At 53.7% G+C, this 11,688-nt stretch overlaps 5 protein-coding genes across 5 annotated transcripts; 1 reads left to right on the top strand and 4 right to left on the bottom strand.

The window, feature by feature from the left end:
• Window positions 1-962: 962 nt before the first annotated feature.
• On the bottom strand, window positions 963-2,863 carry BO66DRAFT_395092 (dolichyl-diphosphooligosaccharide--protein glycotransferase subunit OST1). The gene is made up of 3 exons (XM_025648140.1): window positions 2,381-2,863; window positions 1,202-2,240; window positions 963-1,138 (listed from the first exon to the last, which is right to left on the bottom strand). Exons 1-3 carry the CDS (start codon window positions 2,731-2,733, stop codon window positions 1,013-1,015), a joined length of 1,518 nt encoding a protein of 505 aa, XP_025499658.1. The 5' UTR covers window positions 2,734-2,863; the 3' UTR covers window positions 963-1,012.
• A 324-nt stretch (window positions 2,864-3,187) lies between these two features.
• Window positions 3,188-5,918, top strand: BO66DRAFT_332877 (pseudouridine-5'-phosphate glycosidase/carbohydrate kinase family protein; the record flags this gene model as incomplete). Its single annotated transcript, XM_025644154.1, has 7 exons — window positions 3,188-3,365; window positions 3,422-3,633; window positions 3,688-3,787; window positions 3,838-3,879; window positions 3,929-4,159; window positions 4,268-4,553; window positions 4,634-5,918. 7 exons carry the CDS (start codon window positions 3,188-3,190, stop codon window positions 5,916-5,918), a joined length of 2,334 nt encoding a protein of 777 aa, XP_025499657.1.
• Window positions 5,919-6,127: 209 nt separating this feature from the next.
• Window positions 6,128-7,763, bottom strand: BO66DRAFT_442666 (dienelactone hydrolase; the record flags this gene model as incomplete). Its single annotated transcript, XM_025651450.1, has 3 exons — window positions 6,128-6,540; window positions 6,604-7,344; window positions 7,445-7,763. The coding sequence occupies 3 exons, from the start codon at window positions 7,761-7,763 to the stop codon at window positions 6,128-6,130; spliced, it is 1,473 nt and encodes a 490-aa protein (XP_025499656.1).
• Window positions 7,764-8,257: 494 nt separating this feature from the next.
• fmn1 (riboflavin kinase) lies at window positions 8,258-8,988 on the bottom strand (the record flags this gene model as incomplete). Its single annotated transcript, XM_025651449.1, has 3 exons — window positions 8,258-8,557; window positions 8,618-8,809; window positions 8,872-8,988. 3 exons carry the CDS (start codon window positions 8,986-8,988, stop codon window positions 8,258-8,260), a joined length of 609 nt encoding a protein of 202 aa, XP_025499655.1.
• A 416-nt stretch (window positions 8,989-9,404) lies between these two features.
• gua1 (GMP synthase (glutamine-hydrolyzing)) lies at window positions 9,405-11,688 on the bottom strand (the record flags this gene model as incomplete). The annotated part of the gene is made up of 9 exons (XM_025653165.1): window positions 11,495-11,688; window positions 11,253-11,394; window positions 10,822-11,184; window positions 10,599-10,758; window positions 10,152-10,543; window positions 9,795-10,090; window positions 9,664-9,721; window positions 9,528-9,608; window positions 9,405-9,463 (listed from the first exon to the last, which is right to left on the bottom strand). Exons 1-9 carry the CDS (start codon window positions 11,561-11,563, stop codon window positions 9,405-9,407), a joined length of 1,620 nt encoding a protein of 539 aa, XP_025499654.1. The 5' UTR covers window positions 11,564-11,688.

The following is an 11,688-nucleotide window of genomic DNA, read 5'->3' as shown; positions in this document are numbered from 1 at the left end:
CAAACAACCTTGCCCTAAATGGGGAGACCCCCGGACCGGCTGAGGAGGGGGAAGAATGGCTGGGAAAGATCCATGAAACTCAAGTAGTAATCTACTAATCTATCCATGATTAAGTTACGTACCTTGGAGTCTAGCCCACTGGATCCATGCGGGATACTTTTTCCTACCCCAACGGACACCAGGATGACGCAGATCTGAAAGAGAGAAAAGGGAACGGAATGGAGAAACGAGTCATCTCCTCTCCGCCGTAGCATACGGTAAGTGAAAGTCGAGCTATTGTTGAATATTGTTGAATAGCTCACTCGGACAGCCTTGCATAGCCGTCGCTTGATTGCTCAAATCGGTCAGCTGCACACCAGCACGAGGGACATTCCCAAGAGGTCCAGCAACCACTGGTCGCCAGCGATACGGAGTACTTGAATTCGCAAAATTGGAGCTGCGCTCCTAGAGGGCCGCAGCAGCAGGGAAAATGCATGCTCGGTGTCAGGGAAATGGTATCGAACGAATCCGGCTGAGTGGACAGAGTCACGAGAGGGAACAACGGAAGCATGCTGAATAACGAACTCACTGCTTCTACTAGTAAATATCTCACGGACCGCAGACTTGCTCAATGCAGCAAGCAATCACTGAACTGCAAGGCGTGATGCTTACAACGAGATTTTGTTATTGGATACGCGTTCGACCCAACGGTCTGCATCCGTGCCCGAAAGCCACTAATTCCTCATCCATGCACCACGCGTCTTCTGAACCCTTCGGATGGATCCTGGATTTCGCAGAGGCCTCGTTTGTACTCGGACGCGCAGATCGAGTTTGGCTAGATGATGCCGACCAGCTAGCGCGAAGCCTCAAAATATGCCAATATGCATGTGTGACTGTGTGGGAGAATCTCAACTGACCATAAACTCTTACGAATAGCATGTAGACACTCTACGGACACGCGAACACCAGCGAACACCTATTTTCATTTCTGGTCTGGTACAGAGAGCTGGATCATATCATACATCCTTCACGACTACCGCTTCTTGATGCTCACGTCAAGGTTGCCCACAGCCCACGCGGCTACAAATACTGTGAAGAGACCGGCAGTGATAGTCACCGGCTTGCGCAATCCATCCCACAAGGAATAATCGTAGGTCACCTAGTTCAATTGTCAGTATGTTTTCAACTCGAGTCAGGTTTATATGATTGTCAAGGAACTTACCACAATCTGAGAGTCACGAGCTTCATCCGTCAGTCCATTGACGGTTAGGCTTAATGCCGTCCGTCCCAGAGTGTCCATGAACGTCTTGTGCTCGGACACGTCGGTCTGGATCTGGCTAGAGCTAGGGAGTCCATTGCTGGAAGCCTTTTCCAGCATCTCCCAGCGAACATTCCGGGCGCCTTCGGGAAGGATCACTCGCACAACGACCTTCTCATACTGGATGCCCTCGGAGGCCTTGGGTCCTTCGATGAAGGGAACCTTGAGCACGTAAGAGTCAGAACTGCCGACGGCCCGACGGAGGAACGTGGAGAGGTCGTTGTTCCAGCCGACGCGGAAACTATAGTTCCAGCCACCAAAGATGGGGAAACGGGGGCGAAGCTCCAATGATGCGTCGCGGCTCGGAACCTTCCCGGGACGGTATCGGCTTGTAGAAACATTGCCGATGTCATCGATAAAATAAGGGTCCACGGAGCCGGGCTTCAGGGGGTACTTCAGCTCGCGAATGGAGGAAGAAGGGAGTTGCTGATAACTGCTGAGGGTCCACTCCACGCGCGAGAAGTGGTCCAAGAGTTCAGAGCCATTGTTGCGCAGCCAGTAGCGTTCCTCCGTGGCCAGGTTGCCGCCCCAATGAGAAACCTCCAGGTCGCGCTCCAGCAGCGAAGCCGTGATGACCGGCTTGGTGAACTCATAGCGAACGACGATCGGGTAACTAGTACCGGGCGCAACCTGAGCCGTGTCATAGGGTCCGTACGTGTAGCTGGTACCCAGACGCTCCGGGTCCGCACCCGACTTCAAGTCCGTGGTCGTATATTCCGGGACATTGGTGCTGGGAAGCTTGAGCTTGGTCTTCTGCGTCACTGTCGTGTATGCTGAAGGAGCATAGGCGGAGAACGAATAAGTGAGGTACTGTCGGTCCATCTGTTTGATAGCGGCCGGGCGCGGGCTGAAAGAGTTGAGGACAGAGTAGGAGATTCCCAAAGTGATCTGAGAGGAGGGCGGCAGGGGTTCGGAGAAGTGAACGATGTAGTATTGGAGATCCCTGTGCGTCAAATATAGCATACATCAGTCTTAATTCGCCGGGGGGGTATGTAGGAGTGCTTGCGGATCAAGCAACCGTGGCATCGTCACCGGCATCACCACCAGCCTACGAGCCATTGGCGACTAAAATGACCAACTCACCTGCTTGGGTCAATTTCAGTAGCTTGCACATTGAGCCTGCTCTTCTCCGGAGCTGATTTATCGCGGACTTCGAGGACTCCGACCTTATCGTAGAGGTGGGATGGCAAAGCCAAATAGTAGTCACTCTGAGCTTGCTTGGCCACATTCTCGACCACGACATTGATGGTCTCACGGAGGTAGCTCTTCTCCAAATTGGTGTTTCGGACCAAATTGGTATTCTTGAATACTTGAGCGGGCTTGAAGTCGCTGGGAAGAGCGACTGGCGAGCTTGACGATGTGGAATCGGCGCATACAAAGCTGCTGGTGGATAGAAACAGTCCGCACAGCGCGGTGAGTGCGGAAAAGGGCCTCATTGTGACAAATGGGCGGCCGTGAAGCAGACCGCGCCTAAAACACAATGTCTCTCGCCAGGAGAAAATTGAGAAAAGAAGAAAAAAAAAAAGAGAGAGAGATAATCAGCACTGAAGAATGAGAGGCAAGTCAAGAGGAAATTGGGCGAGCGGGAAAGAGACGCGGAGATGCTGAGGTGTCCCGATTCGGGGCGATTACGAGTTCCGGCCGGACTTCTCCACCCGCTAGCTAACTCGTAGCCTAACCTCCTTCTCCGCCTTTCCGCCATTCTTATCACCAAAACAGGTGAACCATATTATCTTCTTTCCTGCATCGGTCGTCCTCCCTGGCCACCGCGCACCTCCAACCAGTCCTCATCTCCTCTAAGATGCTCATATGAGCTCGAGCTTTTGCAATTGTCTTAGAGATCTTCCATTCGAATATCTACCTTACCAAGTCTTGTGCAACAGCTGTCAAATGCTCGCCTCTCGAGTGGCCGCTCGCACATGCGGGCGGACAGTGAGAACCGCAGGCCTACCTCGACGGTACCATGGCCTTGCTAATAGTAAATTGTTCAAAGTATCGGAGGAGGTTCGCGATGCCGTCGCCACGGGGAGACCTGTGGTGGCCCTTGAATCAACCATCTATACACATGGTAAAGCTCTCATCAGGCGTGTCACAGTAGATCGGCCGAGACATTGCTGACAAGAGCAGGATTCCCCTATCCGGAAAGTGTCGCATTGGCAACGCTGTTGGAATCTGTAGTACGTGCCAATGGCGGCGTTCCTGCTACCATCGGAGTTCTCTATGGCGAAGCCCGGGTTGGCCTCAACGCAGAAGAGCTCATCGAGTTAGCATCTACTGCGGAGAAGAAGAACGCTTTGAAAGTGTCCCGGAGGGATCTGGGATACATTTGTGGTCTAGTAAGGCAAAAAGTCTGTAGCTGGCTTGGAATTGTTGATCTAACTTTGTATCAGGGACTAGCTGGCAAAAGACTACACGGGGGTACAACAGTGTCCGGCACGATGGTGCTGGCTCATCTGGCTGGAATCAAGGTCTTCGGAACGGGAGGCTTAGGTCCGTACTTCCAAGCTAGGGCAGTTCTCAAACAAGCTGACTTGTCATAGGAGGCGTACATCGCGGTGGAGAAAATTCGATGGACATCTCTGGTGCGAAGAATCATCCTTGCTATCAGCTTCCCCGCTAATGTTGATATAGCTGATCTCACCGAGCTGGGACGAACGCCAGTGGCAGTCGTCAGCTCTGGGTGTAAGAGCTTCCTGGATATCCCGCGTACCCTGGAGTATCTCGAGACAGAGGGAGTCTGCGTGGGGACCTTTGCAGATGGCCGTCAAGGAGCCGTGGATTTCCCCGCCTTCTATACTCGCGACAGTGGCCTCAAGAGTCCGAAGATCATCCATGATGAGGCTGAAGCGGCCGCAATTATCTGTAAGTGGCACATCACAGGAGTTCCTGTTTACTCTTGGCGGTATCTCTGCATTCTCGCCAATCGGCGTTTGTCAGCACTGTGCGATGAGGCCGCTAATTCCATCACAGACGCGCAAACACAGATTCCTGTCTCGTCCGGTATTCTCCTTGCCAACCCTGTCCCCCTCGAGCATTCGATTGCAAAAAGTGAGATGGATGGCATCATCGATGAGGCCATTCGTCTTGCAGAAGTCGAGGGGCACCAAGGGAGTGACAATACGCCATTCGTACTTGCAAAGATCAAGGACCTAAGTGGTGGGAAGAGTGTAGTGGCCAACCGAGCCCTTGTCGAGGCCAATGTGGAGCGTGCAGCCAAGGTAGCTCTGGAACTCTCGAAACTCGAGCGATCTGGCGGGTCATTGAACGAACGGTGAGTACTCATGTTTTTTTTTAGCTCAGCATAGAGACACCCTAATGTCGAGATGGTCGGCGCAGATACATGCCAGCTATCTCCGAGACCACTGGGGCTGACCGAGCAACTGCAGAAGCAGAGCTGGATCTCAATTCGACCACTGAACAGTTGACCAAGGGTGTTGCCAAGGCGGACATTGTTGTGGCAGGCTCGCTGGCAATTGATTTGTCCTGTGACTTTAGTCCTACTGAGCCAACGACTTCTCCCGTCTTGGAGACATCCAATCGCGCAGTCATCGGACAAAGCCTTGGAGGGGTGGGTCACAATGTGGCTATCGCGGCGAAATATCTCAACAGCTCTGTTCTCTTCTGCAGTATAGTTGGGGACGATTTAAGTGGCCGCACCGCGCTCGCTTCCCTCCGCGATGAGAAGCTGCCCATAGCCGGTATTCGTGTTCTTCCTGCATCATCAGGAGCGCGTACTGCGCAGTATGTGGCCGTCAACGATGCAAAGAAGGATCTCGTTGTCGCTATGGCTGATATGGCCATTATGGAATTGCCCGCACAAAGTCTAGATTTTGACGGATTCTGGGAGCCATTAATTGCGCAAGCTCAACCAAAATGGGTGGTTGTGGACGCGAACTGGAGCCCAGAAGTGCTTGTAAAGTGGATGACAGTTGCAAAGAAGCATGGGGCTCGAACGGCCTTCGAACCCGTCTCGACCGCCAAGAGCCGTCGGTTGTTCGGCCGGCGCTCCGCTGCCGTCACGCCTTCCGAATGTGTTCCCAATAATACCGTCAGTCTTGCGGCACCCAACCAGATGGAGCTGACAGAGATGTACGCAGCCGCGCGGGATAATGGTCTTCTCGAGTCCGAAGACTGGTGGCATGTCATTGACGCAATGGGGATGTCTGCGTCTGGATCGCGAGACCGATTGGTAGCCATGACTTCGGCCGAGCTCGTGGATCAAGGCATTCCGCAGCAAAGCATCCAGCTTCTTCCCTTTATCCCGTGCATTATCACCAAGCTGGGCAGGCAAGGCGTCCTTCTCACACAGCTTCTCCGTCCGGGAGACGCGCGTCTGACCAGTCCGGACACCGCCCCATATATCCTATCCCGTGCGCCCACCCACCATGCAGTGATCGGAGGAGTATACATGCGTTTGTTCCCCCCAGCAGCCGTACTTGCGGAGGAAGATATTGTCAGTGTCAATGGAGCTGGAGATACTCTCTTGGGGGCGGTAGTAACGGGTTTAGCCCGCGGCCATGTGGTAGAAGAGGTGCTGTCTTTGGCGCAGGAAGCCAGTGTTCTGACGCTTCAGTCCCCTGGCGGCGTGAGTCGCGAAATCCGCAAGCTCAACTTTCCATGATATCGAGGATTTCATTGAGATCGAGCCTCCTTTTGACTTCATAAATGCACAGTTGATGTTGCTATTGGAACAAATCACAGCCATCATGCTCATCACACAATTGTCTATCATAAGAGAGTTCTGCAGCCAGAAGATGATCATGTCCCACGCTATGCCGTACCATAAAGTCATCATATATAATAGCAAAAACCATCAAGCTCAATACCAATTCAGACAGTAATCCTCTCCACCGCTTCTGCCCCAACCACCGGCAACCGCTCGACGACTTTCGTCCCTGCGCGATTCAACCCCGTGGGGCTGAACCCAGCCGGCACAACCGCCGGATCCAACAAGCCAATCTGCACCAAGACGCTCGCCTGATCCCAATAAACATTGAGACGGGCGACTTTCCCCGCGCAGAAACTCGCCATCATGACGAGGGCGATGCGCACGGGCCGACCCGTCGGTGGAACCGACGGCAACAACCACGGAATCTCTTCGCTGTGGGTGAACGAAAAGTGCAGCTCATCGACGATGCGATCCGCGCCGGTAGTGCGTGAGAGGAGGCGAATCCGTTGATCAGGAGGACCCGTCGGCAGGAATTGGGTGGTGAAGAATTGGGTAAGGGACTTGGGGGTGGTGCCTAAATCATATCAGATACAAATGTTATATATACCCGGTTATATGAATTATTGTTTCGACTCACCTCCCATCATAGTCGGCACACAATTCACCAGTGGAGTTCCCAGAGAGGCATGGTCGTCATCACTGGGCCCCGATGCGTTCAGCTGCACTCCACTACTGCTCCCTATCATCAGCCCGACAATTTGGGCCGCCAAGCGTTCTCGCTCATCTGTCACCGCAGTAGACGAGTCTTGTTGCTGACCGGCCATGGTGCAAGACTCTGACGACGCCGCCAGGCACCGCCAGTATTCTTCCCAGACGGTGTCTACATCCGGGACCTTCCATCCCCCGCCGTTCCCGGGCCAGCCGAACCCGCGCTTCAGGGCCTCGAGGGCTCGCGACCAGGCTAATCGCGCGGCGACGCCGTCGTAGTTTGGTGAGAAGGGCTCCGCAAACCCTGCGTTAGATTCTGGGTAGAAGAAGGAGTGGCAGCGGTGACGCTTGCGGGTATGGGTGGGTGCGGAGGGCTCGGGGCCGGCTGAGCAGTGGTCTCCGGCGAGATGAATCTGGATGGGAAGAAGGGTCACCGATGGAGGGTAGGTCGTTGGCGCAGTGGAGGAAGAGGTTGTCGTGTTGGCATTTGTAGGAGCGGTAAGGACTTTGCTAATGGGACTGCCGTTTGCGTTGATGGACAGATGGTCGAGGCAGTTGTCGAAGTCATGGGGGTAGTAGGCTACCAGAGTGCAAAGTCGGGGGAAGGGGTTGGTGGATGTTGCTGGTTGATGGTGAGACTCGAGAAGCAGTGAGGCCGGTTTGTTGTAGGCTAACGAGGAAACCTTTAGCTACAGTTTCACAGTGTACGGACATCTACCCAGAGGGTCTCTGGGTTATACTAGTCCAAAGGGCAAAAAAGGGTGTCTGACCGACCACGGCATATCGTTCTCCGGGCTCAAGATCATCCTCCCGTTCGTGCAGGAGATACTCGAGGTCTTTTCGATCTCGCTCGCGGTCTGTGTGATATCTCCCAGGGAAGGGCAAATATTCAACATCGAAACCCTCTGCACGGAGTCGGGCTATGATGCCAGCGTCGAATTCGAGGGTATCGGAGGTCAGATACAGCCGACGGGGCGCACCAGTGTCTGAATCTTTGCGACGAAGGTCGACACCGGGCGGTGATTGGAGAGGAGTTGTGCCAGAAGAACTACTTCGACGTCGTCGAAAATGCTGGCGAAGGCGTTCCATGGGGGAGAGCAATATTAGATTAGGGTTGACTGAGAATGGGTCAGACAGCAAAGTGTTATGTACATTTAAGTCAGAAAACCAAGAGCGGTATTGAGGAAAGCGGTCCAAATATAGATTGAGGAAATCCGACTGCCTCAAGATCAGGCAGGCGTGTGGCATGCTGGGCTGACGTCGACGAGTTTTGCCCAGTTTCTTGGGTCGACGTGGAACCAGCCGGAGTTTCGCTTGGCCTCTTGGGAAGACCACAGAGGTGATTCATCAGTTTGACCTGCAAGATGGAATGTATAGTAGATTGTATGGTGTAAATTGTAATTGTATATGTAGGTGTATCTGCATGTTGCGTGGATGTCTATATATCGCTCATCGTCGATCAGTGGGACGGCGATCAATAGCCGTTCCGTTCCGGGGTGTCTCTCCCTCTCTAAATCTAAATGCACATGGTCAATGTGAATTAGCACATCTGTGCACAAACGCACCATTATGACGCATGCCCGTTATTGTGATTCGAACCGGGTCAGCCACTGGCGCGCCTCCCTTACGTCCTCCGCGCATTCTTCCCCGGCCAGATAACACGCATATGCTGGCCGCTGCAGACTCCGACGCGCCACCTCACAGTCCAGGCGAATATCCTCCACCAATGCCTCAAGTGATACATAATCGTACTCTGGTCGGATGTACCCCAAGATCAGTAGGCGCAGGTCTGTGCCATAGAAGTCCGGGAGCTTGTGGAATTTCGTGGGACCGCCGCCCGCGGTGGGGGACGGCGCCGAGAGAGATGGCATGATATGAATTTCCTAGCATCACCGGGAGGTCAATTACTGAAAAATGGAGCCCGAAAGGAAGGAATGCCTTACAATCGACCGTGTCTGGTTCTTATAAAAAGGATTGTACCCAATGCTTAACACGGCCGGTCGGATCGGCGACGAGGCATCCTCGAAGGCGAATCGGGCCGGATCCAAGGCGACCACCCCGTAGTAAACGCCCACCTGCAGGTCCGGATATGCAGCGAGGCCCTCGGCCGGAATGTTGGCGGTGGGGATACCCAACTGCAAGATGAACGCATGGTCAGCCTCACACTGCACGTTGGGTTCGGCGGACATTCAATCACCTCTTTGCTCCCCCGCCCAAAGCCCTTGATCACCGGGCCAGCCAGGCGGATGGGATAGGGAGGCTCCGGGCCTCCATCAGGCCCGGTTACAGGATCACGAGGGCCATCCGGTCGCATCTTCGGTCTGCTGGTGCGGGAGTAAGAGTGGGGGAGGAAATGAAGGGGAACTGGAATGGACAAGCTGCTGTTGTTGGGATTTCAAAGGAAGAGACCGAAAGATTACGAAGAGGGAAAGCGGCGATAAGAAGCCGATGCGATGCGGGGGAAGCAAGCGGGCGGGCGGGCGGGCGGTGAGGACGTCACCAACTGGCAAGCAGATCTCATCATCGACAGTCAAAAGTCAACTGTATGAACTGCAGGACAACGTCCGGTCCTGCTTGACTAGTACTTACTGTACATACAATACATGCTGTAGAAGACGGGACAATTGGATCATAGGCACTTGTTTGAATTGAACGCTTTTTTTATACCATTAACTCCGTACCTCTAATATAAAGGGTAGTATGTGGGAAATCTCGTAATACACTCGCTATTTACTCCATCTCAATGGTGGCAGGGGGCTTGCTAGAAATGTCGTACAAAACACGGGACACTACAAATCACGATCAGTAAGTTCACTCGTGGAACAAGATCCGAACTCAAGACGAAAGACTTACCACCGTGGACCTCGTTGATGATGCGGGTCGAGCAGCGAGCCAGGAACTCGTTGTCGAAGGGGAAGGCACGAGCAGTCATGACTGGCAGACAGTTAGTCGAGGTGAGTCATGACTCAAAACAAAAAGAGCTACTTACAATCGGTAGTCTCGACAGCACGCAGGATGATGATCTCAGCATAGACACGCTTGTCGCCCTGTGAAAGTTGACATCAACATCAGTATTAAGATCGGATTCTCTGGCAATTGGGTAGGGGAACCCATCCGTACCATAACACCAACAGCCTTGCTGGGGTCCAAAGCGGCATAGGCCTGAGCGATCTTGTCATACAGACCAGCCTCGCGGATCATGGAAATGAAAATGTGGTCGGCACGGCGGGCAATCTCAACACGCTCGGGGGTTACCTCACCCAGGACACGGATGGCAATACCGGGTCCGGGGAAGGGGTGGCGCATAACCAGCTCGTGGGCAATGCCCAGCTGGCGACCCAGGGCGCGCACCTCATCCTTAAAGAGCTCGCGAAGAGGCTCAATAAGCTTCATACCCTGGCCATCAATCATGCGCTCTGCATATAGTTAGCTTTGTGACTTCTTCAGATAGGAGAAAAATTAAGTAAGATAACGTACGGGGCAGACCGCCAACATTGTGGTGGGTCTTGATGGTGGCAGAAGGGCCCTTGAACGAGATACTCTCGATGACATCAGGGTACAGGGTACCCTGCAAGAACCACTTGATCTTGGCACCAGCATGCTCGGCCTCGGCCTCGATCTTCTGGGCCTCCTCCTCGAAGACATCAATGAACGTGCCACCAATGAACTTGCGCTTCTTCTCGGGGTCGGTGACACCCTTGAGTCCATCCAAGAAACGCTTGGAAGCGTCCACAACCGTCAAGTTGATGCCCAGGTGCTTGTTCAGGGTCTCGGAGACAATGTCGCATTCGTTCAAACGCATGCATCCGTTGTTGACAAGAACGGCATGGAAACGGTCACCAATAGCCTCCTTCATCAGCTTGGCAGCCCTAGTGACGGGTGTTAGCACTTGCAAGCTAGCAAGAAACTGAGCCCGGCACTTACACGGTGGAATCAACACCACCACTCACAGCACCCAGCACGTGGTCGGTCTCACCGACCAAGTTGCGGATGCGGGAAATTTCCTGGTCGACGAAGCGAGACATGGTCCAGTTCTGTTGAGCGCCGCAAATGTCGACGGCAAAGTTCTTGAGGAGGGTTGTGCCTAGGCCAGTCAATACCTTAGAAGCTACAACGAGTCACACAACCCATTCATATTGCAGCGTACCTTTAGGCGTGTGGGTGACCTCGGGGTGGAACTGGACACCGTAGATGGGCTTGGACTCGTGGGCAATACCAGCGTACGGGGAGTTGGCGGAGGTGGCAATGGTGTGGAAGCCCTCGGGCAGCTTGGCGAGCTTGTCACCGTGGCTCATCCAGACCAGCATGTCATCCTCGATGCCGGCGAACAGCTTGTCGACATGACCCTGGGAGTCGAGGCGCTTGGCGTTCAGGTCGGCATGACCGTACTCGCGCTCGGTGCCGGCGATGACGTTGCTCTTGTCCAATCGGTAGGCGATTTCTTGCAGACCGTAGCAGATACCGAGAATCGGAACTCCAAGGTCGAAGAAGGCGGGATCGACGTGGGGGGCTGTAGAAGGTGACCGGGTGGAATGAGTCAATCCGGCAGGGAGAATCGAGCTTTCATGATTTACTTACCACCCTCCTCATAGACACTGTAGGGACCACCGGAGAGAATGATACCCTTGGGCTTGAAAGGGAGATCGGCTAGCTTCTGAGTGCAAGGAAGCATTTCACTGTAGACATTGATCTCTCTCAGTCTCCGGGTCAGGAGGTGAGTCTGGGTGGTAGAAAATGTGTCAGTGACTCAGGTTGCGATAGGCGGGGTACATTGAACTATTGCGAGACTCTAAAGGAGAGGAAGCGGGGAAGAGACTAACGTATTGAGAACCAAAGTCCAGAGTGAGAATGGTGTCGAAGGTAGCATGGGGGATATCCTGGTCGGCCATGATGACGGTTCTTTCAATTGCTCGTCCCAATTGAAGAGCAAATACAATGGGGTTGAATGATGATGGCGAGGAAGAGAAAGTCGGAGGGGAAAGCGGGCTTGCACTTTTTTTTTCTTTCCCTTCCC

This window comes from Aspergillus aculeatinus (genome assembly GCF_003184765.1).
Source record: "Aspergillus aculeatinus CBS 121060 unplaced genomic scaffold BO66scaffold_57, whole genome shotgun sequence".
Taxonomy (NCBI): Eukaryota; Fungi; Ascomycota; class Eurotiomycetes; order Eurotiales; family Aspergillaceae; genus Aspergillus; species Aspergillus aculeatinus.
Note: the sequence above shows the minus strand (reverse complement) of the source record. Positions and strands in the feature narration are given on the sequence as shown.

Excerpts from the sequence above, each read along its gene's own strand:
- BO66DRAFT_395092 (XM_025648140.1), bottom strand. The coding sequence starts at position 2,733 with ATGAGGCCCTTTTCCGCACTCACCGCGCTGTGCGGACTGTTTCTATCC. Across the intron at positions 2,241-2,380 it reads ACTGAAATTGACCCAAGCAG|GGATCTCCAATACTACATCG; the intron begins GTGAGTTGGTCA and ends TTTGACGCACAG. Across the intron at positions 1,139-1,201 it reads CTCGTGACTCTCAGATTGTG|GTGACCTACGATTATTCCTT; the intron begins GTAAGTTCCTTG and ends CAATTGAACTAG.